General features: G+C 34.7%; 1 protein-coding gene across 4 annotated transcripts in view; it reads right to left on the reverse strand.

Moving 5' to 3' along the window:
* SUPT3H (SPT3 homolog, SAGA and STAGA complex component) overlaps positions 1-24,860 on the reverse strand; it is a 568,866-nt gene that overhangs the window by 255,729 nt on the left and 288,277 nt on the right. For all 4 annotated transcript variants that reach the window (XM_046005138.1, XM_046005136.1, XM_046005139.1 and 1 more), the window contains one exon: positions 23,092-23,176. In XM_046005138.1, the coding sequence (XP_045861094.1) occupies positions 23,092-23,176 (85 nt within the window). The remainder of the gene's footprint in view (positions 1-23,091; positions 23,177-24,860) is intronic.

Raw genomic sequence — 24,860 nt, forward strand, 5'->3', positions numbered from 1 at the left:
TAGGACAGACTGAACAGCTTACTAGTTGCCTAGTAGCTGAATACCAAGGAAGTCCAATATGATTTTGAAGTGGAATGATAATTATACTGTATGCATGAAGTGAAGAGATTCTTCTGGTCACTAAGCTTGAATGAAAAGAAAAATGAAAGCAGCTATATAGCTAGCAGAAGTTGTAGTAGTTTTAATCTTGAAAGGATAGTACCCTTATTATTGAGAACATCATTTAATAGCCAACTCCTCACACCATTTCAAATTGGCACAAATCTCTAGCTGTCCTCAAACTGGAGATGCAGCTCAACCTGGGGAATTGAGGGAGAGGGAAGGTTAGGACACGAAAAGACTGGCATCTCTTTGGTAAATGTGAAAGAGCATTTCATTTTCCAATCCATTTCTAATTTAAATCTTGCCATCCAATAGTCCTCTTATCTGACCAGGATTAATCATAACATTAACCACTTAACATTAGCATTACTATAACTTGGAGAAAGGATGCTACGCCCCAAGAATTTCATTCACTACTACCTTTATATACATTTTACCTAACTTTTATGACCCTCTATAACCACTGTAACTATTAGCACTGTCATTTTACAAAATAAGGACATTAAGACTTTTGAATACCCTCTCTCTCTAGTGGCAACTTCTAATTTGTATTGGACTGAACCATGTAAAATTGGCAATATTCAACCATTCGTGATCTATAAAAATGATAATTCCATTTTGATTCAAAACTAGACAACTTAAACTTAAAATAATTTCTGAAGTGTAATTCAACTTTAAAATCCTATGATTTTAATAACACTTTAACACTTTAATAACACTGAAATAACACTTTAATAACACTGAAAGCCTTATGTAGATTTTAAACTATGTATTTTCATTATTTAACATATCCTATAATCCTACAGAACTCCAGTGAAAAAGAGTCAACTGGGGCCTAAGCCAGATACAACCCAACAAGTAGATTAGAGCAGAGGAAGATCATGCAGAAGGAAGGTGGGTCTGGCTGAAATATCACTGATTAAGAATCAGGGGTAGGACTGGGGGTAAAGGATGAGAGGGTAAAGGCCAACAGGTTGAAGAAACTGGCAACAAAAGAGGAGATTTTTTTTTTTTTAACAAAAGAGGAGATTTAAGGAAAACTTCCCAATTTGCTAATCTTACTATAGCATTTCCCAAATGAAACAATAAACCAATCCTGTCAAAATAATCCCCAAACTGCCCACCATTATTAGTATTAGATACACAGATGATGTTCAACAAAAATCTGCACTGGAAACAAAAATGTGCATTGACTGACTGAACAAGAAACACATTTAAAAGAAAAATCAAAGTATACTACATAAACTTGTCAAAAACACAGCTGACCTGCTTTAGGACACTATATTCCATGCAGATATCTGTATGTCAAGAGAGAATACCTTGAAATAGTGGACAACACAAAATTCTGTATGGCCTAGGACAGAATGCAAATCGATATTTTAAAAAGTGCTTTAGGATATAAGGGGTAATACAATATACACTAGGCATCAACTTGTGTAACTTGTTACCTCACACAAAGTAAAATGCCGAAAATATAAACAGATTCAAGACTGATTTCAGAAATTACTGACTGAAACAAGCTTCTTCTTGGAAGAAGCTGTCAGTATTTTGAGGTAGATATTTTGTTCACAGAGATTACACACTGAATTAAATGAATATTTTCCTCTTGCTTATATTTTTCATGCACTATTATTATCGAAGTATAAACTTGATGATTAAAATTGTATTTATATCTATCATTGCCCTGTTATTTCTCTATGTCTCTAAAATGAAGAAAATGGCACTGTGTCTGTGTGTGTGTACTTACATGTGTTAATCATTTAAACCATTCCAATCACTTTTTTTAAATACAAAGTCTGGGGACGCCTGGGTGTCTCAGTTGGTTGGACGACTGCCTTCGGCTCAGGTCATGATCCCAGAGTCCCGGGATCGAGTCCCGCATCGGTCTCCCAGCTCCACAGGGAGTCTGCTTCTCCCTCTGACCTTCTCCTCTCTCATGCTCTCACTGCCTCTCTCTCTCAAATAAATAAATAAAATCTTAAAAAATAAATAAATAAATAAATACAAGGTCTGTATTGTTCCATTTAATTGTCACCAAGCATTTCAAGCCTTAAGAGGCATATGCCTACAAAGACACACCTTTAAGAAGCTCCATCAAAGAGGCCAACTCACGCACAAAATAACCGAAAATACAGTGCCTCTTACCCACAGCTCCTCAACAGTCCGCAGGAATGCTTTTTTTTAGGGGCACTCACACCCAGAATAATTCTTCCCCCAGAATTTTTGATTGGGCAGATAAGGAGTAGGGTATGGTCCTTGTGCGGTTTTAATGTTGTTGTTGTTTTAAAGAAGATGGCTTTAATGTGAACTCCAAGTTGAGAACTACTGCTAACTGCCTTGGGATAGATGATATAATCAACTACCCTATTCATCAGACTTGTTTCTGAATGGTTTTACTGACTTTAATAATCAAGATCAACCAAAATTGGGTAAACAAATGTGATGCTTTGAGTAATGTCTAGGGTTACTGAAACAATTTTATGGCATCTTAAGTTTTGAAAGAGAAAGCATTTAGGTGTATTAGGGTGTAAAGCAAAAACAAATTCATTAAGTTACAGTTAGACTCTGTATATACTTCACAGTTTCAAGGAGTAGCCTCACCTGTTCACCTAAAAGTTGTCTGAAAGTTCAGATCATGTTTTTACTTTTTCAAAAATACTGGCAATTTTGTTCCCCAGCCCTGGTTACAAACCACCAGCCTATAAACTGGTTTCTCAAGTCTGGTTCTTGGACTACTTAGATTACAAAGATCTTGGGTTTTTATTAAAAATACAAATTCTTGGAGTGTCTGCATGGCTCAGTGGGTTAAGTCTCTGCCTTCGGCTCAGGTCATGATCTCAGGGTCCTGGGATCCAGCCCCCCATCAGGCTCTCTCCTCAGTGGGGAGCCTGCTTCTCCCTTTCTCTCTCTGCCTGCTGCTCTGCCTACTTGTGATCTCTCTTTCTCTGTCAAATAAATAAATAAAATCTTTAAAAAAAATACAAATTCTTCAGCCCCTCCTGAACCCTCCTGAAAAAGATTCCTTTGGAGAGTATAGATGAATAATCTGAACTTGCTTATGTTTTGCAGATAATTCTTAGACAACCTAAAAACTGACACTGATTCTATCTTTAAGGAGATTCTGGTTTGTTTTTTTGTTGTTTTTTTTTTTTAATTTGAGACTCTGGGTTTTTATAGTCCCCTATAATGACTTAGAATATTTGTGTAACTGAAGAATTGCTAGGTAGCCTGAATAAGTATCAGCTGCGTGCCTACTCTTTCATGTGTAAGAGTTCAGAACAGATATTTTAAAAAGCCAAGGGATACTGGCAATAGTATTGAACTTCTATGTTTTTCTTTCCCTTTAAGTTTTAGATTAAGTTTTATTAAATTTTAGCTTTCAGCTGCAGAAGGAAGAACAATTGAGTTGCTGAAGTCCTAGCTCACGGTCCCAGTAGGTAAAGGTCCTTTCTGACAGGAGACACAGCACCACAGAAGCTGTGATGGTGGAATGCCCCTCCTTACTTCCACATAGGCAGTAGCAAGAACCTAAATGCTTCTTGTTGTTTCGATGATTTTTGTATTACCTTTGACAGATCACTCTTCCATTAACAGAGCCAAGTTGCATGGGTTTAAAAAAAAAAAAAAGTAAACTCCACAGGAAATAACCTTCTTTATTATCTTTCCGAATTTCTGCAACCTACATAACAACTGTTCCCACAGCTTTTAGGGGAAGTAAAATTTCTTTTAAACTAGCGAAATTGTCTTCCAAAATTCGGTTTCTTGAAAAGTGAAACTGGGGAGGACTATGGCCAAAATGGGTACCATATGCTGCATAACTCCATCAATACTGAATACTTTCCTGGTTAAGTCAATGAAGCTGGTCTGGTTTACCTCCCACAGGTAGAAGTAGCCACTGAGCAAAGATTTCCATGCTAAATTCAGGCCTATTTTGTCTAACATTTCAATTTTAATGTTTCAAGAGAAGCCCCAAATGCTGTTTTTATGTAAAACAAGTCCATTTTTTAAATGTTGGCAATTAAATTCACATCTTTAAAAATACAGGCCAAGTAAAATAAAATATGCTTCCACGTTACATCTATGCAGAGGTAACAGTTTATAATGTCTATTCTGATGCTTACTTTCCTCAATTTAATACAGTAAATATGTAGATTTCTATAAAAGATTTAACATATATTTTTATATAGACATGTATATACCAATGCATGATGAACTCCAGGACGGATACCACTTGTCAAATCCCCCATCATTCTTTATGCATATTAGCATTACCAGCCCTCATGTTTTAAAATTATTTTCGTACTCAACTTACTCAGATGAAAAACAAAAACAAAAAATAGCATACCAGTTTCTCCACATCCATACACCCCCCACCACACTACTGGCAACCACTATCCTGTTCTCTGATGTATGAGTTGGCTTTTTATGTTTTTGCTTTTAGATCCCATATGTAAGAGAGATCATATGGAATTTGTCTTTCTCTGTCTGACTTACTTAACTAGCATAATGCCCTCTAGATCCACCATGTAGCTGCAAATGGCAAGATCTCGTTCTTTCCTGTGACTGAATCATATGACACTGTGGATCTGTATCACAATTTGTTAATGCAGTCATCCATCGACAGACATTTAGGTTGTATCCCGGCTATTGTAAATAGGGCTGCAACGAACACAGGCACATCCGTCTTTTTGGATTAGTGTTTGTTATGTTATAATAATACCAAGAAATGGGATTGCTGGATCATATGGTAGTTCTAGTTTTAATTTTTTGTGAGAAATTTCCACCCTGTTTTCCACAGTGGCTGTACCAATTTGTAATTACACTAACAGTGCACAAGAGTTCCCTTTTTCACATCCCTGCCAACATGTGTTCTCATCTTTTTGATAACAGCCATTCTAACAGGTGTGAACTAGTAACTCATTGTGGTTTTGATCTGTATTTTCCTGATGACGTGATGTATAACACCTTTCATGTACCTGTTGGCCATCTGCACATCTGCTGTGGAAAAATGTCTATTTTTTTAGATAAAAATATCTATTTTTTAATAAATAATATCTATTTTAATAGATAAATAAAAATATCTATTTTTAATTAATTTTTAGAAAAATGTCTATTTTTTAATCAAATTTTTTTCCTATGAACTATGTGAATTCTTAATGTATTTGTGATATTAATGACTTTGCAACTATATGATCTTCAAATATTTTCTCCCATTCAGTAGATTGTCTTTTCAGTTTGTTGATGGTCTCCTTTGTTGTGTGGACATTTTGTATAGTTGAAACAGTCCCACTAATTTTGCTTTTGCTTTTGATATCAGATTTAAAAAATCATGATGAAGACCTATGTCAAGAAGATTACTACCTATGTTTTCTTCTAGGAGTTACACGGTTTGAAGTGTTATGTTCAAGTATTTAAATCAATTCTGAGTTACTGTTAGTGTGTGGTATAAGACAGTGGTCCAGTGCCATTCTTTTGTATGTGACTGTCCAGTTGTCCCAACACCATTTTTGAACAGACTGTTGTTTTCCCATTGTATATTCATGCTTGCTTTGTTGAAAATTAATTGATCATATATGCATGGATTTATTTTCAGGATCTCTATTCTACTCTATTAATTTATATGTCTTTTTATTCCAATACCATACTGTTTTATTTATTATGCCTTTTAAATGTAGTTTGAAACGAGAGAGTGTGATATCTCCAGGTTTTTTGTTCTTTGTTAAGACTGCTTTGGCTATTCAAGGTCTTTTGTAGTTCCATATAAATTTTAGGATTGTTTTATTTCTATTAAAATGACATTGGAATTTTGATATGGATTGACTTGAATCTGTAAACTGCTTTGGATAGTATGGACATTTTTTTTTATTTTTTTATTTTTAGATAATGGTGGAGATTTTTAATGTGTATTTCATGTAATAGAAATAAAGAGAAAAATGAGATGTTTATATCACTGGTATGTAAAGATACAAAAATTAAAACAGTGATTTTACAGAAAGACAAAATTTCAGCAATGCAGCAAGATGTGTGCATATGTTTTTTAAAATTTTATTTTATTTTTTCAGTGTTCCAAGATTCAAACTGAGGGTTTGGGATGGGAGGGGGTTAGGGGGTTGGGAAGGCCTGGTGGTGGGTATTAAGGAGGGAAGGTATTGCATGGAGCACTGGGTGTGGTGGATATTTTAACAATATTACTTCTTCCAAACTTTGAGCATGGAATATCTTTCCATTTATTTGTGTCATCTTCAATTTTTTTCTTTAAAAATGTCCTGTAGTTTTTACTATACAGGTGTTTCATCTCCTTGGTTAAATTTATTCCTAGAAAGTACATTCTTTTTGATACAATTATAAATTAGATTGTTTTTATCTTAACTTCTCTTTTTGATAGTTCATTATTAGTGTATAGAAAAAACAACAGATTTTTGTTTTTTAATTTGGTATCCTTTACTGAATTTGCTGACTTGCAACTTTACTGAATTTATTAGTTTTAAGTTTTTTCATGGAATCTTAGGATTTTTTTATATATATATATTATAAATTGTAGAAATTTTACTTCTTTCCAATATGGATGCCTTTTATTTCTTTTTCTTGTCTGACTACTCTAAGAGTTCTAATATTATGTTGAATGAAAGTGGTGAAAGTGGGCATTCTTGTCTTCTTCCTGACCTTAGAGGAAAAGCTTCCCCCTTTCCATTGTTGAATATGATGTTAGTTGTGGGCTTGTCGTATATGGTCCTTATTACTTATTGAAGTACAGTTCCTCTATGTGTGCTTTGTTGAGAGTTTTTATCATAAATGGATGTTGAATTTTGTCAAATGCCTTTATGCATACTGAGATGATCATACGATTTTTATCCTTCTTTCTGTTAATGTGGTGTAGCAGACTAATTGATTTGTGCATGTTGAACCATCCTTGCATCTGTAGAGTAAATCCCACTTGATCATGGTACATAATCCTTTTTATGTATTGTTGAGTTGGTTTACTAACGTTTTGTTGAGGATGTTTGGGCCTATATTAATCAGGGATATTGGCCTGAAATTTTCTTGTGACTTACTTTTCTGGGTTTGGCATCGGAGTAATGCTGGCCTTGTAAAATGAGTTTAGAAGAATTCCTTCCTCTCCTGTTTTTTTAGGAAGACTTTGAGAAGGACTGCCATTAATTCTTCTTTGAATGTTTGGCAGAATTCATCAGTGAAGCCCTCTGGTCCTGGACTTTTGTTTATTGGAAGATATTTGATTACTGATTCAATATCCTTAATAGTAATTGCAATGTTCAGATTTTCTATTTCACCCAAATGCAGTCTTGGTAAGGTGGTGTGTTTCTAGGAATTTGTCCATTTCTTCTAGGTTATCCAATTTGTTAGCATATAATTGTTTATAGTAGTTCCTTATAATTCTTTATATTGTTGTAGTATCAGTTGTAACATCTCTTTCATTTCTGATTTTGAAGCCTCTTTTTTCTTCTCTGTGAGTCTAAAGGTTTCTCAATTTCATTTATCTTTTTGAAGAACCAGCTCTTAGTTTCATTAATCTTTTCTATTGTCTTCTTAGTCTCTGTTTCACTTCTTTCTGCTCTAATCTTTGTTATTTTCTTCCTTCTATTAACATTGGTTTTGTTTGTTCTTCTTTTTTCTAGTTCCATTGATATAGTATAAAGTAGGTTGAGACTTTTTTGAATTCTTCAGATAGGCATTTCACACTAATTGGTTGTTTAGTAGCATGTTGTTTCATCTTCATATATTTGTGAGTTTTCCAGGGTTTTTTTTTTCCACATAACTAATTAATTCTCAGTTTCATACTACTGTGGTCAGAAAAGATGCTTGATATGATTTCAATTCTCTTGAATTTATTAAGACTTATTTTGTCACCTAACATATTATCTGTCTTGGAAAGTGTTAAATGTGCACTGGAAAAGAGTGTGTATTTGCTTCCTTTTGGATTTTAAATTTAATTTGTATGTGTCCATATACATTACAAAACTGTTAATTCCCCAAAGGCAAAGACAGTTTTTATTCACTTTGTATCAGCAGAATCAGAGATTCATTAGCGTTACTCAATAAAGTTTTACTAAATTAATGAATACATAAAATTAGTACATGAAATAAAGAATACCTTAATTTAATTATCTATTAAAGCAAGAAACAGTATGAACAATATACGGAACTCGAGAAACTAAATGGTTGGCTTATTTTATACTTTTGTTTTTAGGACATTGTTAAAAATGTAACTTTCCTGTTCAGAGAACAACTGATAGCCACTTATATATAATTTTAGAATGTGCAGCTAAAGATTTAGTCCCATTAGGATTCCCACATATTGAACAGTAAATATATAGAGAGTATTTTAACATACTACTGGATCTGAAAGGACACACTGCAGCATTGAAACAACCACAGCTTTCTGAATAGCAATTCCCAAAGACTTATTGATATATAACAGCCCTATGCATGTTTGGGTTGCATCCAGATATCACCAAGTGATATCAAAACACAATGTGGTAGTTTTCAAACAATAAATAAATATTGCTTTAAAAACTATCAAAAGAGGGGGACCTGGGTGGCTCAGTCGGTTGAACAGCTGCCTTCAGCCCAGGTGGTGGTCCCAGAGTCCTGGGATTAGAGCCCCCCATAAGGCTCTCTGCTTGGCGGACAGCCTGCTTCTTCTCCCTCTCCCTCTGCCTACTACTTTGCCTACTTGTGCTCTCTATCTCTCTGTCAAATAAATAAATAAAATCTTTAAAAAAAAAACCCCACAAACTATCGAAAGAGGTCTCTGACATGCAGGTTAAAACTAAGAGAAATAGATGTAAAAGCTTCAAGAATATCAGAAGACCACTATCAAAGATAACCAAGGTTTTCTTTAATTCATAAGCTTAAATCTGAAATTAATAAATTACTTCACTTAACTGCAAATGAATCTCTACTTGGAAACAACATGCTTTTACTTATATCAATATCAGAAATAAGAATTTTTAGGTAACACTGTGGAACAAATGTTCTATGATAAAAACATACCAAGATTCTGATGCAAAAGAGGGAAAAAAAGAGGAAAGAAGATCATATGATAGTTGTCTTTCTCCGATTGACTTATTTCACTAAGCATGGGGGGGTAGGGGGATAGGAGAAGAGTAAATGAAACAAGATGGGATTGGGAGGGAGACAAACCATAAACGACTCTTAATCTCACAAAACAAACTGGGGGTTGCTGGGGGGAGGTGGGATTGGGAGAGGGGGAGCGGGCTATGGACATTGGGGAGGGGAGGCGAACCATAAGAGACTATGTACTCTGAAAAACAACCTGAGGGTTTTGAAGGGTCAGGGGTGGGAGGTTGGGGCAACCTGAGGGTTTTGAAGGGTCAGGGGTGGGAGGTTGGGGGAACAGGTGGTGGGTAATGGGGAGGGCACGTTTTGCATGGAGCACTGGGTGTTGTGCAAAAAGAATGAATACTGTTACACTGAAAAAATAAATAAAATGAAAAAAAAAACAGGAAAAAAAAAAGGAAAGAAAAACAAAATTAGAAAAATTCATTATTGTGATCATTTTGCAGTATTTATAAATATCGAAACTAATATAATGTTATATACCTGAAACTAATATTATAGGTCAGTTATGTCTCAATAAAAAGTTTTTAAATAAAAAGAATGACAATTCATTGTATGGGGCAATACAACAATGTTTGGAAAAATGATTTAATTTGGGGCACCTGGGTGGCTGGTTAAAGCCTCTGCCTTTGGCTCAAGTCATGATTCCCAGGGTTCTGGAACAGAGCCCTGCATCTGGCTCTCTTCTCAGCAGGGAGTCTGCTTTCCTCCCCCACCCCCACCTGCCTCTCTGCCTACTTATGATCTCTGTCAAATAAATAAATAAAAATCTTTTTAAAAAAAAATGATTTAATTCAAATATTCATTAGGTTAAGTTGGAGTAAGCATACTCTGCACTGCTTCTCCCAATGAATATAATAAAAACCCTGGATATAGGGCATGCAACAACTATTCTGAATAATAAATGGTAGGAGGCAGACTCGAGAAGGAAATGAGAACCTGAAATACAAAAATCTGGCAGTGAGTTTCAAGGGTTTTATTTTGCACTAGTAACTCCTGCCCTGGACACAAAAACCATGTAAATTTAGGTCTGCTTACCAGGCACATACAAAAAGTTATGAGATACTCTCTCATTCTACTCCAACAAAGGTGAATGGAAACCTCAAGGAGGTGGGAGCTTGGGATAAGGAAGAGGAGTCTGAATACAAATGGGTAAAACAAGGGAATTTGTGGGTGCGGGGAGTGATATAACAGTATTGAATCTTGGCTATTGTGGTATTTATAAGATTCTGTACCTCTGTCAAAACACACAGAGTTGAAAATCAACAAGAAAAAAACATGGATTTTGCCATATGTAATATAATCAACACACTTCAAATACAAAAAGTCAAAGTAGTAAGAAAACATAATACAGCACAATGTGTAGTGGCTGCATTGTATTCTAAGTTAAGGAAGTATCGATATTTGAACAACTTTTTCCTATTATGTTTTCTTTTCCTTGGAAGAGCAGAAATGTGTTGAAATGCACAAGCTCACAGGAGATGAAGAAGGGATGAAGCCAAAAAAGCAGTAGCAGGAAGTTGTAAGAACTTAGAAGAGATGTGAGTTGGCTCAAAACATGGCAGAGTTTATATTTTATGTCCAGGCAAGTTACATGCCAGCTAAAAGAAAAACCACCAAAATGTTCAGAGGCATCATAAGGGTATGTCATCTACAATATCCACTTTTCCCAAACAAAAATTACTAGGGATGCAAAGAAACAAAAGGAAAACTGAATAAATAGGGGTGTCAATGGTAATGGATTCCAATGTGATCCAAATATTGAATATGGAAGATAAAGACTTTAAAGGAGTTATTATAAATATATTCAAAGAATTAAAGGAGAGGAGACGCCAGTTAAGAGCTTCCATGCTTGCACTCACCCTAAGCAACAATAATGTGGCCACCATCCACAAAAGAGTCATGTGTGTACTTTAGGATTCAGGTAAGAGACAGTGAAAGTCCAGTGCAGTCTGAGGCTGACAAGAGTTGTTTTGCAACTGATGCAGCGAACATGGTACTGGCTACAGATCCAGAAACAATCCTGTACCCCTGAAGGCTAGGTTACAGCCCTGTGTGGTCACAATACTATTACCAGCCCCACACACCAGAGGATCTGAAAGGAGTCATGCTCACCTGTGGCTCAGATAGTAGAGACACAGCACAGTTCCAGCTGTACACCTTGAAATGGTCTGTGCACTGATTCCAACCTCCTTGGCCACTGTCCAGAAGCCCCCACAGGTAAGCCCACCAAACTTGGTCTTTCTGTAGATTCTGAAAGGGCCCTATAACCGGGGTCCAGACCTTCCCAGCTATTGTCTCAAAGAGTCCTGCTGGCACAAGAACCAGGCAGGAAACATTTCTGTCTACAGACTGAAATCATAAATCAAGTATTTTTTTTTTCCTGACCCAATGGTAAGGAACTAGAAATCAATAAGAGAAGGAAAACTGGAAAATTCTCAAATACGCAGAAATTAAACACACTCTTCTGAATAACCAATGGATCAAAGAAGAAATCAAAAGGGAAGAGAGAAAATAGCTTGAGACAAAAACAAAAGCAGAACATACCAAAGCTTTTGGGATGCAGCAAAACCAGTTTAAGAGGGAAGTGTATAGCAATAAATGCCTACGTTAAAATAAAGAAAGATTCCAAATACACAACCTAACTTTATACCACAAGTATTTAAAAAAAAAAAAGAACAAACTAAGTCCAAAGATAGAAGAAGGAAATAATATAGGCCAGAGCAAAAATAAATGAAATAGAAACTAGAGACATAATAGGAAAAAAAAAAAAAAATGAAACGAGGAATTTTTAAAAAAATATAAACAGACTGACAAATCTGTAGCTCAACTAATGAGGAAAGAAAAAGAGGACCAAGTAAACAAAATTATAAAAGAAATAGGAGAATTACAACTGGTATCACAGAAATGCAGATCATAAAAGGATACTGTGAAGCATTACATGAAAACAAAATGGATAATCTAGATGAAATGGATAAATTTCTAGAAATATACAGAAATATATTTATTTTATTTAATTAAATATATATATAAATATACCAAGACTGAACCATAAAGAAATGGAAAATCTAAACAGACCAATACTAAGAAATTGAAGTGGTAATCAAAATCTTCCAACAAAGAAAAGCCCAGGATCAGACAGTTTCACTGGTAAATTCTACCAAGTATTTAAAGAAGACAATCCCCAAATTCTTCCAAAAACTGAAGAAGAGGAACACTTCCAAACTCATTTCATGAGGCCAGCATTAAATTGATGCCAAAGTCAGCTAAGGACACTACAAGAAAACTATAGGATAATGTATCTGATGCATACAGATTCAGAAATTCTCAATAAAATTCTAGCAAACCAAATTCAAAAGTACATTTAAAAGATCATACACTATAATCAAGTGGAATTCTTCCCTGGGATCTAAGGTTGGTTCAATATACATAAATCAATAAGGATGATATGTTACTTAAATAGAATGAAGCTTATGACTCTCATAATAGATACAGAAAAAAACATTTCACAAAACCCAATACCCTTTTATGATAATAATTCTGAACACATTACGTAAAGAAGGAATATAACTCAATATAATAAAGGCCATATATGACAAGTCAATATCTAGTATTAAGTGAAAGATTAAAAGTTTATCTTTTAAAATCAGGAACAAGACAAGGATGCCCACTCTTATTCAACATATTATTGGAAGCCCTACCCAGAAAAATTAGGCAAGAAAAAGAAATAAAAAGTATTCCAATTTAAAAGGAAGATATAAAACTCTGTTTTGCAGATGACATGATGTCACATGTATGAAATATAAAGAACCCACCAAAAAAACAATTAAAACCAATAAATTCAGTAAAGTTACAAAATACAAAGTCAATATACAAAAGTCAGTTGCATTTCTATACACCAGCAATGAACAAAGAAAAGAATCACATTTATACTAGCATCAAAAAAAATATTTAAATTTAACTAATGAGGTAAAATGTCACTACACTGAAAACTGTACAATTTTAAGGAAAGCAATTAAAGACAACACAAAAAATGGAAAGATACCTTGTGCTCACAGATTGAAAAATTAGTATTACTTAAATGTCCATATTACTCAAAGCCATCTATAGACTCAATGCAAATTATTAAAATTCCAATGGCATTTTTCACAGAGATAGAAAAGACAATGCTAAAATTTATATGGAACTACAAAAGACCCTGAATAACTGAAGTAATCTTGAGAAAAAAGAAGAAAACATCACAGTCTGATTTTGAACTATACTATGAAAATATAGTAATTAAAAACAGGGGCGCCTGGGTGGCTCAAGGGGGTAAAGCCTCTCCCTTTGGCTCAGGTCATGATCTCGGGGTCCTGGGATCGAGCCCTGCATTGGGCTCTCTGCTCAGCGGGGAGCCTGCTTCCCTTCCTCTCTCTCTCTGCCTGCCTCTCTGCCTACTTGTGATCTCTGTCAAATAAATAAAATCTTAAAAAAAAAACAAACCCAGCATGATACTGGCATAAAAATGCACACAAAGATGAATGATATAGAATTAAGATCCCAGAAATATACCTATGCACACACAGTGAACTAATATTTTGTAAGGGAGCCAAGAATATTCAATGGAGAAAACAGTCTCTTTAATAAATGGTATTTGAAAACTGGATACCACATGTGAAAGAATGAAACTGGATCTCTATCTCACACTACTCACAAAAATTAACTCCAAATGGAATAAAGACTCAAATGTAAGACCTGAAACCATAAAACTCTTAGAAGAAAACTTAAATGAAAAACTCCCTGATATTGGTCAGGGCAATGATATTTTGGATAGGACATTAAAAGCACAGCAAAAAACAAACAACTGAGAATACAGCAAATTAAAAAGCTGCAGAGTGAAAATCACAATCAATAAAGTGAAAAGACATCCTGCAAAATGGGAGAATATATTTGCAAACCATATATCTGATAAGAAGTTAATATCCAAAATATTCAGGGATATATACAACTCCTTATCAAGAAAATATATTTTTTTAAAAAGCTGCATAGAATGAGGGACAGGAGGCCTCAATTCTGGTTCCAATCTCAGCACTTAATAAGCCTGTGTCTTGGACGAGCTATTTCTCTGTACCTGGACATTCAAATTGGAACATATCCTCTCTGTTTTCCCCCTTGAGATTTAATGCTTGTCAAATAAAACATGAACATAAAAGATGGTTGGCAAACTTAAAATTGGGGAAGGACCTGATAGACATTTTTCCAAAGAAGATACACAAATGGCCAAAAGGTTGATGAAAAGTGCTCAATATCACTTATCATCAGAGAAATTGAAATCAAAACCACAAGAAGATATTATCCATGCTAGAAGGACTATTATCAACAAGACGGGAAACTACAAGTGTGGCAAAGATATGGAGAAAAGCAACCCCTTGTGCACTGTTAGTAGGAAAGTAAACTGAGATAGCCACAATGGAAAACAGTATGAAAGTTCTTAAGAAAATAAAATTAAAAACAAAAATAAAACCAAAAACCTGCCATAAGAGCCATCAATTCTACTTCTGGGTGTACATCCAAAAGAAATAAAATCTTTGAAAAGATATCTGTACAACAATATACATTGCAGCATTATTTACCATTGTCAAGACACAGAAACCACCCAAATGTGGATCATGGATGAATGGATAAAGAAAATGTAGCACACGTGGACGTGTTTATGTGTAATGGACTAATGGCCACTAAAAAAACTCTTGCAATCCCTGCCATTTGTAGTAAATAAAATAAACCTTGAAAGCATTATGCTAAGGGAAATAAGTGAGAAAGAGAAGATCTCATTATAGGTAGAATCTAAATAAACACCAAACTCACAGAAACAGAGAGTAGACTGGAGGCTGCCAGGGGCTTAGGTGTGGAAGAAGTGGGACAATGTGATTTAGAGTGTATGAATTTCCAAATATACAATGGATCAGTTCTGAGGACCTAATGCACAGCATGATGACTACAACTAATGATACTGTATTGTATACATGAAAATTGTTAAGAGTATAGATATTAAATGTTTTCATCACTCATGCAAAAAATGTAAATATGTGAGGTGATGGATGTGTTAACTAACATGGTCATCATTTCACAATATAAACACAGAAAATCATGCTATCGTACACCTTAAATTTACAAATGTTACATGTTAATTATATCTCAATAAACATGGAATAAAAGAATTAAAGGAAAAAACTAGTCTTAAGAGTTAAAATGGGGGTACCTGGGTGGCTCAGTTGGTTAAGTGGCTGCTCTTGGCTCAGGTTATGATCTCAGGGTCTTGGGATTGAGTCCCACATCAGGCTCTCTGCTCAGTGGGGTGTCTGCTTCTCCCTCTCCCTCTGCTCCCCTCCCCCCCCGCTTATGCGCGTGCGTGCTTTCTCTCTCTTAAAGAATAAATAAAATATTTTTTTAAAAGAGTTAAGATGTTTACACACTTCACAGCACTCACGATAGCACATACCCTCCCCAATGTCCATAGTCCCCTCCCCCTCTCCCAATCCCACCTCCCCCCAGCAACCCCCAGTTTGTTTTGTGAGATTAAGAGTCATTTATGGTTTGTCTCCCTCCCAATCCCATCTTGTTTCATTTATTCTTCTCCTATCCCCCTAACCCCCCATGTTGCTTCTCCATGTCCTCATATCAGGGAGATCATATGATAGTTGTCTTTCTCCGATTGACTTATTTCACTAAGCATGATACGCTCTAGTTCCATTCACGTCGTCGCAAATGGCAAGATTTCATTTCTTTTGATGGCTGCATAGTATTCCATTGTGTATATATACCACATCTTCTTTATCCATTCATCTGTTGATGGACATCTAGGTTCTTTCCATAGTTTGGCTATTGTAGACATTGCTGCTATAAACATTCGGGTACACGTGCCCCTTCGGATCACTATGTTTGTACCTTTAGGGTAAATACCCAGTAGTGTAATTGCTGGGTCATAGGGTAAACCTGGCGATTCACAGACCTGTACCCCTGGGGATAAAAATACATTATATGTTTATTAAAAAAAAAAAAAATTTGGAAGGGGAGGCGAACCATAAGAGACTATGGACTCTGAAAAACAACCTGAGGGTTTTGAAGGGTCAGGGGTGGGAGGTTGGGGGAACAGGTGGTGGGTAATGGGGAGGGCACGTTTTGCATGGAGCACTGGGTGTTGTGCAAGGAGAATGAATACTGTTACGCTGAAAAAATAAAATGAAAAAAAAAAACAATGAATACTGTTACGCTGAAAAAATAAATAAAATGGAAAAAAAAAGAGTTAAGATGTATAGAGAATTATCAGATGGCAGAAAACACATAGACCTACATATTTTGTCATGGCTGCAAATATACAATGCTAAGAAAAGACTAACTTTAAAAACATTTCTCTATTATTCTTTTCATCTGAAGAACTCATTCTAATACATGCCTTGATATGGCAGAAAAAAGCAAGACCGTCCTCTAGTAAGGTGTCTCATTCCATTTTACACTTAGTGAGATTTGGACAGTGTCAATCTTACAAACATAGATCAAAATTATTATCCAAATAATACATGGATTATTTCATGCATATGTAATAATAAGTCCTAAGCAAATTCTTCTTCATATTGTAATGACCATCATGAAAGAACTTCTATATTTGAAATGAAAGAACAATATAAAAATGTGTCCACAGTTCAAAAAGGGATATTATTACACAATAAGATACATTTTCACATAATGTAACAGAGAATAAATACTATGATTAAAATGAAAAAAAAAAAAAACTGACTAAATAGTAGATTAAAGACTACAGAAGAATCCGTGAAGTTAAATCAGTAGAAACTACAAAGCCAAACAAAGTAACAGCTAAACAAAGGGGAAAATTTTTTGAAAAAAAATTTAGAGGTTCTCAGAGATTTGTGAAACAATAGCAAATGGTTCAGCACACTTGTGACTGAAATTGAAGCATGAAAAACACAAGCAAAAAATAATGGCCAAAAACTTCTGCAAATTGGCAGAAAACACTGGTTTCCAGATCCAACAAGATCAGCAAACTGGCAAGAAAGATAATCATGAAGAAAGTCTGTCCTCCATACATGAAACTTCTAATATCCAACCATAAAGAGAAAATCTTGAAATGAGCCAGAGAATGATAACATGTTACAAACAAGGGATCAAATGAGTAATAGATGCCCTGTCATCAGAAACCAATGTATGCTGACAAACACTGGAGTGGCACATTTGCACAGCTGGAAGGAAAGATGAGCAACTAGAATTTCACATATAGAAAAGACAGACCTCAAGAAAAAAGGTGAAAATAGGTATGTTCAGATGTAGAAACTAAAGATAATTCATCACTGGCATGCCTGTACTATTAAAAATGTCAGTGTTTTCAGGCTGAGGGAAATTATTTAAATGGCAACTCATACCTATAAGAACAAATGATGAGCACAGAAAACGGTAACTATGTGGGTAAATGTATAAGATTATACATACTTCCTTCTGTATTTTAAGTGCTTTAAAAGACAGAGGACTCTTTAAAGGAGAAGCTACAACACTGTGATGTGAAAATAAGAGTATGTATAGATTTAATACACTAAATAGTAAATGTCTGATCATATTTTTAAGGTAGAAGGACACATAGAGACACAGGAACAAAGGAGAGAGGCCATGTTAATATGGAGTCAGAGAAAAATAGCTGCCAACTGAAAATTCTATATCCAGTACTTTAAAACTTGTACTTCCTTCTAGTCTCCATGTTTTCTTTTTTAAAATTATTTTTTTAATTTAGATTTTAGGTAGTTAACATGCAATACAGTATTGGTTTCTCAAGTAGAATTCAGTGACTTATTACTTACAGCAACACCCAGTGCACTTCATTCCAAGTGCCTTCCTTAATACTCACCATTTATCTAGCCCATTCACCACCCACCTCTCTTCATCAACTCTCAGTTTGTTCTCTATCATTAAAAGTCTCTTATGGCTTGTTTCTTACTCTCTTTTTCTTCTTTTCCCCTCCCATATGTTAATCTATTTTTTTTTTTTTAAATTCCACATGTGGGTGAGATCATGTATTTGTCTTTCTCTAACTAGTTATTTCACTTAGCATAAAACACTGTAGCTCCATCCATGTCATTGTTGCAAAATGGCAAGATTTCATTTTTTTTAACACATTCTTCTCTTGTTTCTTTTTTTAAAGACTTTATTTATTTGACAGAGATCACAAGTAGGCAGAGAGGCAGGCAGAGAGAGAGAGGAAGGGAAGCAGGCTCCCCGCTGAGTGGAGAGCCCGATGCGGGGCTCGATCCCAGGACTCTGAGATCATGACCTGAGCCAAAGGCAGAGGCTTTAACCCACTGAGCCACCCAGGCGCCCCAAGATTTCATTTTTTTAATGGCTGAGTAATATTCCATTATATGTATCTATACCACATCTTATTTATCCATTCATCAGTCAATGGACATTTGGGCTCTCTCCATAATTTGGCTATTGTTCCTAATGCTGCTCTAAACATCAGGGTGCATATACCCCTTTGAATCTGTATTTTTGTATACTGTGGGTAAATACCTAGTAATGCAATTGCTGGATCATAGGGTAGTTATATTTTTAACATTTCGAGGAACCCTCATGTTGTTCTCCAGAATGGCTGGACCAGTTTGCATTCCTACCAATAGTGCAAGAGTGTTCCCCTTTCTCTGCAACCTTGCTAACACCTATTGTTTCTTGTGTTATTAGTTTGAGCCATCCTGACAAGTGTTAAGATGGTATCTTATCATGGCTTTGATTTGTATTTCCCTGATATGAGTGATGTTGAGCATCATCTCATGTGTCTGTTAGCCATCTGGCTGTCATTTGTCATTGTTATGGAAAAGTGCCTATTCATGTCTTTTGCGCATTTCTTAACCGGATTATTTATTTTTGGGGTGTTGAGTTTGATAAGTTCTTGGTAGATTTTGGATACTAACCCTTTATCAGTTATGCCATTTGCAAATATCTTCTCCCATTCTGTAGGCTGCCTTTTAGTTTTGTTGATTCTTTCCTTCACTGTGCAGAAGCTTTTTATCTTGATGAAGTCCCAATAGGTCATTTGTGCTTTTGTTTCCCTTGACTGAGGTGACATGTCTAGTAAGAAGATGCTATGGATGACGTTCAAAGAGGTTTCTAGGATTTTGTTGTTTTCCATCTCACATTTGGATCTTTAATCCATTTTGAATTTATTTTTGTGTATGGTGTAAGAAAATGATCCAATGTCATTCTTCTGCATGTTGCTGTACAGTTTTCTAACACTACTTGTTGAAAAGAATTTTTTTTTTCCATTGGATATTCTTTCCTGCTTTGTCAAAGATTAGTTAACCATATAGTTGTGGGCCCATTTTTGGGTAGTCTATTCTATTTCATTGATCTATGTGTCTCTTTTTGTGCTAGTACCATACAATGACTACAGCTTTGTAATATAGCTTGAAATCCAGAATCATGATGCCTCCAGTTTTGTTTTTCTTTTTTAGAATTGCTTGGCTATTTGGGGCCTTTTGTGGTTCCATACAAATTTTAGAATTGCTTGTTCTAGCTGTGTGAAAACCGCTGGTGGTATTTTGATGGGGATTGTATTAAATGTGTAGATTGCTTTGGGTAGCACAGACATTTTATCAATGTTTGTTCTTCCAATCCATGAGCACGGAATGTTTTTCCATTTCTTTGTGTCCTCTTCAATTTCTTTCAAAAGTGTTCTATAGTTTTCAGAGTGCAGATCTTTTACTTCTTTAGTTAGATTTATTCCTAGGTATCTTATTGTTTTGATGCAATTGCAAATTAGAACAATTCCTTGATTTCTTTTTCTGCTGCTTCATAACAGTTATACAGAAATGAAACAGATTTCTATGCATTGATTTTATATCCCACAACTTTGCTCAATTCATGTATGAGTTCTAGCAATTTTTGGTGGAGTCTTTTAGGTTTTCTGCATAGAGTATGTCATCTACAAATAGTCAAAGTTTGGCTTCCCTTGCCAATGCAGCAAGGGAGAAAGGTTGTTAACCTACAAGGGAAGACAGATCAGATTCACAGCAGATTTGTTCACAGAGACTTGGCAGGCCGGAAAGGAGTGGAAGGAAATATATTCAAGATGATGAATGGGAAAAATATGCAGCCACGAATTCTTTATCCAGCAAGGCTATCACTGAAAATAGTAGGAGAGGTAGTGTTTCCCAGACAAACAAAAACTAAAGAAGTTCATGACCACTAAACCAGCCCTCAAGAAATTTTAAGGGGGACTTTGAGTGGAGAAAAAAAGACCAAATGCAACAAAGGCTAGAAAAGACAAGAAAACATCACTAGAAACACCAACTCTATAGATAACACAACGGCACTAAATTCATATCTCTCAGAAATAACTCTGAATGTAAATGGACTAAATGCACCAATCAAAAGATATAGGGTATCAGAATGGATTAAAAAAAAGAAGATCCTTCTGTATGCTGCCTACAAGAGGCTCATTTTAGACCTAGTCTCCATGTTTCTAATGAAAATTCTGTCTTGCAGGTCATTGTTCCCTTATGGTAATGAATCTGGGTGCTTTTAGGATTTATTTACGTTATGTCTTTTGTATTCAGCATTTTGACATGCATTTCTTTGGGTTTACCCTGCCTGGAGTTGGCTCAGCTCCTTGAATCTATAAATTTATGTATTTCAGTTTCAGATGTTCCATTTGCAGTAATAACAAAGATCAAATACATAGGAATAAATGACATAAATATGTGAAGCCTACAGAAGATAAATGTTAAAACACTCATGAAAGACAAAAAAGTGGTTTTCAAACAGGTAAAGACATTCTCTTTTCTTAGATGGAGTCAACATTCTTAAGATGAAGTTTTCTCTAAATTGATTTATAAATTCATGAAATTTCAATAACGACACCAAAAAGGTATTTTATGGAGCTAGAACAATCTAATACTAACATTCATATAAAAAAATAAACATACAGAAAAAACCAGGACCACACAGAAAGAAAAATTACAAGGAGTCTAGCTGTAACAATCTTTAAAATATACTATTAAAACTTACATAATTTAAAATGTATTATCATATGCATAGAAAAATAAGACACTGGCAATAAATATAAAACCATAAATAGATCCCAAATATACTTAATCATATATGATAAAGGAGACATCTCAAATCATTAGGAAAAGCATAGGCTTTTTAATAAATGATGATGATATAACTGGGTAGTCATTTGGATAAAGATAAAATTAGATCCACATCTCACATGATAACAAGAGTAAACTGCAAACGGATTAAGGACCTAAACATTAAAAAGGAAACCATACAAGTCTCAGAAGGCAACATGGGTGAATTCCTCTTTAAATTCGGTATAAAGTCAGTCTTTCTAACTATGTTTCAAAATTCTAAGACAATAAAAAGTTGATATATTTGGCTTTGTTGAAATTAAAATATGTGTATGCCTAAAAAAATCATAAAACAAAGTCAAGAGATAACTCACACACTGAAAGAATATATTTGTATCATATACTACATGGATTGATATCTCTAATATAGAGTATAATATACACAGGATCAAAACCCTAATGGACAAATGGGGAAAGGACATGACAGTGTAACTAATGGCCAACATTATAACAACTTAAGCAATACAAATAAATAATGATATAACTGCCAAATGATCTTAAGATTAAATTTAAATATACATTAGTCCATACAAATATATATTAAAAACTGAATAAATGGTGATAAAGGATAGATACTCCTTTAAGAATAATTGCAATTAAAAAATATTAAAAAGGAAAGCAGGAAATAGAAAACCACTATTAGGCAAATACCAACAGTCATAACGGTCCCAAACAAGATGCACTGACAAATGGTAAAATAAATAGGCAAAAATTTTTAGAGAAGGAAAATATTTGCAGAGTCACAAAATACCTCCCCCCAAACACCTCCCCCAAGATATTTATTACAAAATGAAGAAACTTGTAATTTCATTATAGTGAAAAAATTCAGCATTATGTTCAATATTCAACCATAACCAATTTATCAAGGTTAAAATCATAAATAAAATATCAAGAACATGACCATGTTGATGTGACACACTGAAAAGGACCCATCACTTCCACGGTGTTCTTGGCAAAAATGTACAGCCACATTCTAATCATAAGAAAACATCAGACTGAAAAAAGAAGAACGTCTTATAAAACAACTCTCTGACATGTTTAAAAAGGTGTCAAGGTCATAAAACAAGGAAGATGGAGGAATTATCCTAAGAAAGGGCGGACTACAAAGACAAGGTAGCTAACTACATGTGTTACCCCAGACTGGATCCTAAGACAGGAAAGGAATATTAAAAAGAAAACTGATGGAAACTGAATAAGGTTAGTAATTTCTTTAAAAATATTATACCAACATTGTTTCCGGTTTTGGATAATTGTACTGTGGTTACATAAGATGTTAACAGAGGAAGATGAAAGGTATCTGAGAATTCTATGTATTATTTGTGCACTTCTTTTATAAGTCTAAAGTGCAATAAAGGAAAGTTTTGAAAAGCGTTTTACAAAAACTGTCCTAATAGTGACAGAAAGCAATTCAGTGTTACCGGAGGGTCAGGGAAGTGGGGAAAGTACTAACTACCCAGGGGCACAACAGAACTGTTTTGGATGTTGAAAATATGCTATATCACAATTGTGTTCATAGTCACAGGACAGTATTTAGTTGCCAAAACTCACTGAATGACGTACTTATAGTGGTAAAATTTTGTTTTATGTAAATTACACCTCAATCCAGCAGACAAAATAAAAGATTTCATATATAAATACAATCTTTAAAAACACGTGTTGGGTTGCAATTGCAATATAAGCAGAATGGAGAAACATCAAATAAGATTATATATGCTCTTACCAGATTAATTAACTGCGTGTGTACCACATCTTCCACCAAAAGTGCCGTTTCATGAAGAGGCCTCCTAGCATCACCTAAAGAAAACCTGTCAAAAAAAAAAAAAAAATTAAGCATACCAATATTAAAGACTGTAAAACTAAGAAAGGCAAAAAGTGAAAGATATTATCATAATATGTTAATAAAGTACAAATTTTTCTCTCAAATAACAGAGTGGATGTACAATTCTCTATGGACAAAGAATTACATCTCTCCCAAACAAGTGACAACTTCCAAAGAGAATACAGTGTTAGCTATGCTATTTCTTGATCTCTGTAGTCATTTTTAAGGGCACTTATTCTTTCAAGTGGAAAATATTAACAACTACCTCATAATATTGGCCACTAGAAAACCATGTTACTGTATCTAAAGTACTAATAAAGTAACATACTAATAGCCATTTTGAAAATTATAAAAGCATGCAATGTAATTAAATAAGTAATAAAATTGAAATGAGAAGCTTCTTGGAAAAATGTGTATAAATGCCATAATTTATCATATATATATATATATATATATATACAAGCAGACAGTCAAGAATGGATTATTGATCTTAAAAGCGCTTTTCTCAACTTTCATATGGTAGACCAGATGTGCAGAGAATCCCTTCCTGGTAAATGACATTTGAAAATGCACAACACTATATTAACAAATTAGTTTGCTTTAACCAGTTTGCTTTAACCAGCAGTGTGGGAGATAAAACAGAAGGCTGATAAGATGAGAAAATCAGTTTCACTGGATACGAGAGCCCTGGAGCCAAAATTTATTCTGAAGGCATCTAATTATTTATAGCAGTCAATAATCTGGATTTCGTCAAGTGTTGTATTCAAGATATAGCAAAGAATGCTGGGACCACAAGCAAGGCAGAAAATCAGTTGGAGGAACCAAATGCACAGTGATATCTGGTATGTGTGAAAGCACTTTATCTATCTTGCCTGAGGCTACGGGTGAAAGAACAAAAAATGTAATGCTGGTCTGAGGACAGACAAATGGAACAGAATAGAGAGCACAGAAATAAAACTTTACATCATGTACAACTGATTTTTAAATCCAAGAGACTTTTCTTTTTTAAGATTTATTTATTTATTTATTTGACAGAGAGAGAGATCACGAGTAAGCAGAGAGGCAGGCAGAGAGAGAGGAGGAAGCAGGCTCCCCGCTGAGCAGAGAGCCCTATGTGGGGCTCGATCCCAGGACCCTGAGATCATGACCTGAGCCGAAGGCAGAGGCTTAACCCAGAGCCACCCAGGTGCCCCTGTACAACTGATTTTTGATAAAGGCACAATCAAGTTGTAAGAGATAGTCTTTTGAACAACTGATGCAGGGAAATAAGATATCCACATGCAAAAGAATGAAGCTGGATTCTTACCTTGTACCATATATGAAAATAAACTCAAAATAGATCAAAGACCTAAATTAAAAAGCTAGAACTATAAAACTCTTAAAATAAAACTGGGAAATCTTCATGACCTTGGATTTGGCAAGGGTTTCTTAACTAGGACACCAAAATAACAGGCAACAAAAGAAAAAATAAATAAATTGGAATTCATCACAATTACAAACCTTTTATACATCAAAGGACAAGACGGTGAAAAGACAACCCACAGAATAGGAAAATATTTGAAAATCATAGATGAATAACCAGAATATATTTATAAAACTCTTATAACATAACAATAAAGAAAAAAAATCCCAATCTTAAAATGGGTAATAGACTTGAACAGATACGTCTC

The sequence above is a fragment of the Meles meles genome, chromosome 5 (assembly GCF_922984935.1).
Source record: "Meles meles chromosome 5, mMelMel3.1 paternal haplotype, whole genome shotgun sequence".
Lineage (NCBI taxonomy): Eukaryota > Metazoa > Chordata > Mammalia > Carnivora > Mustelidae > Meles > Meles meles.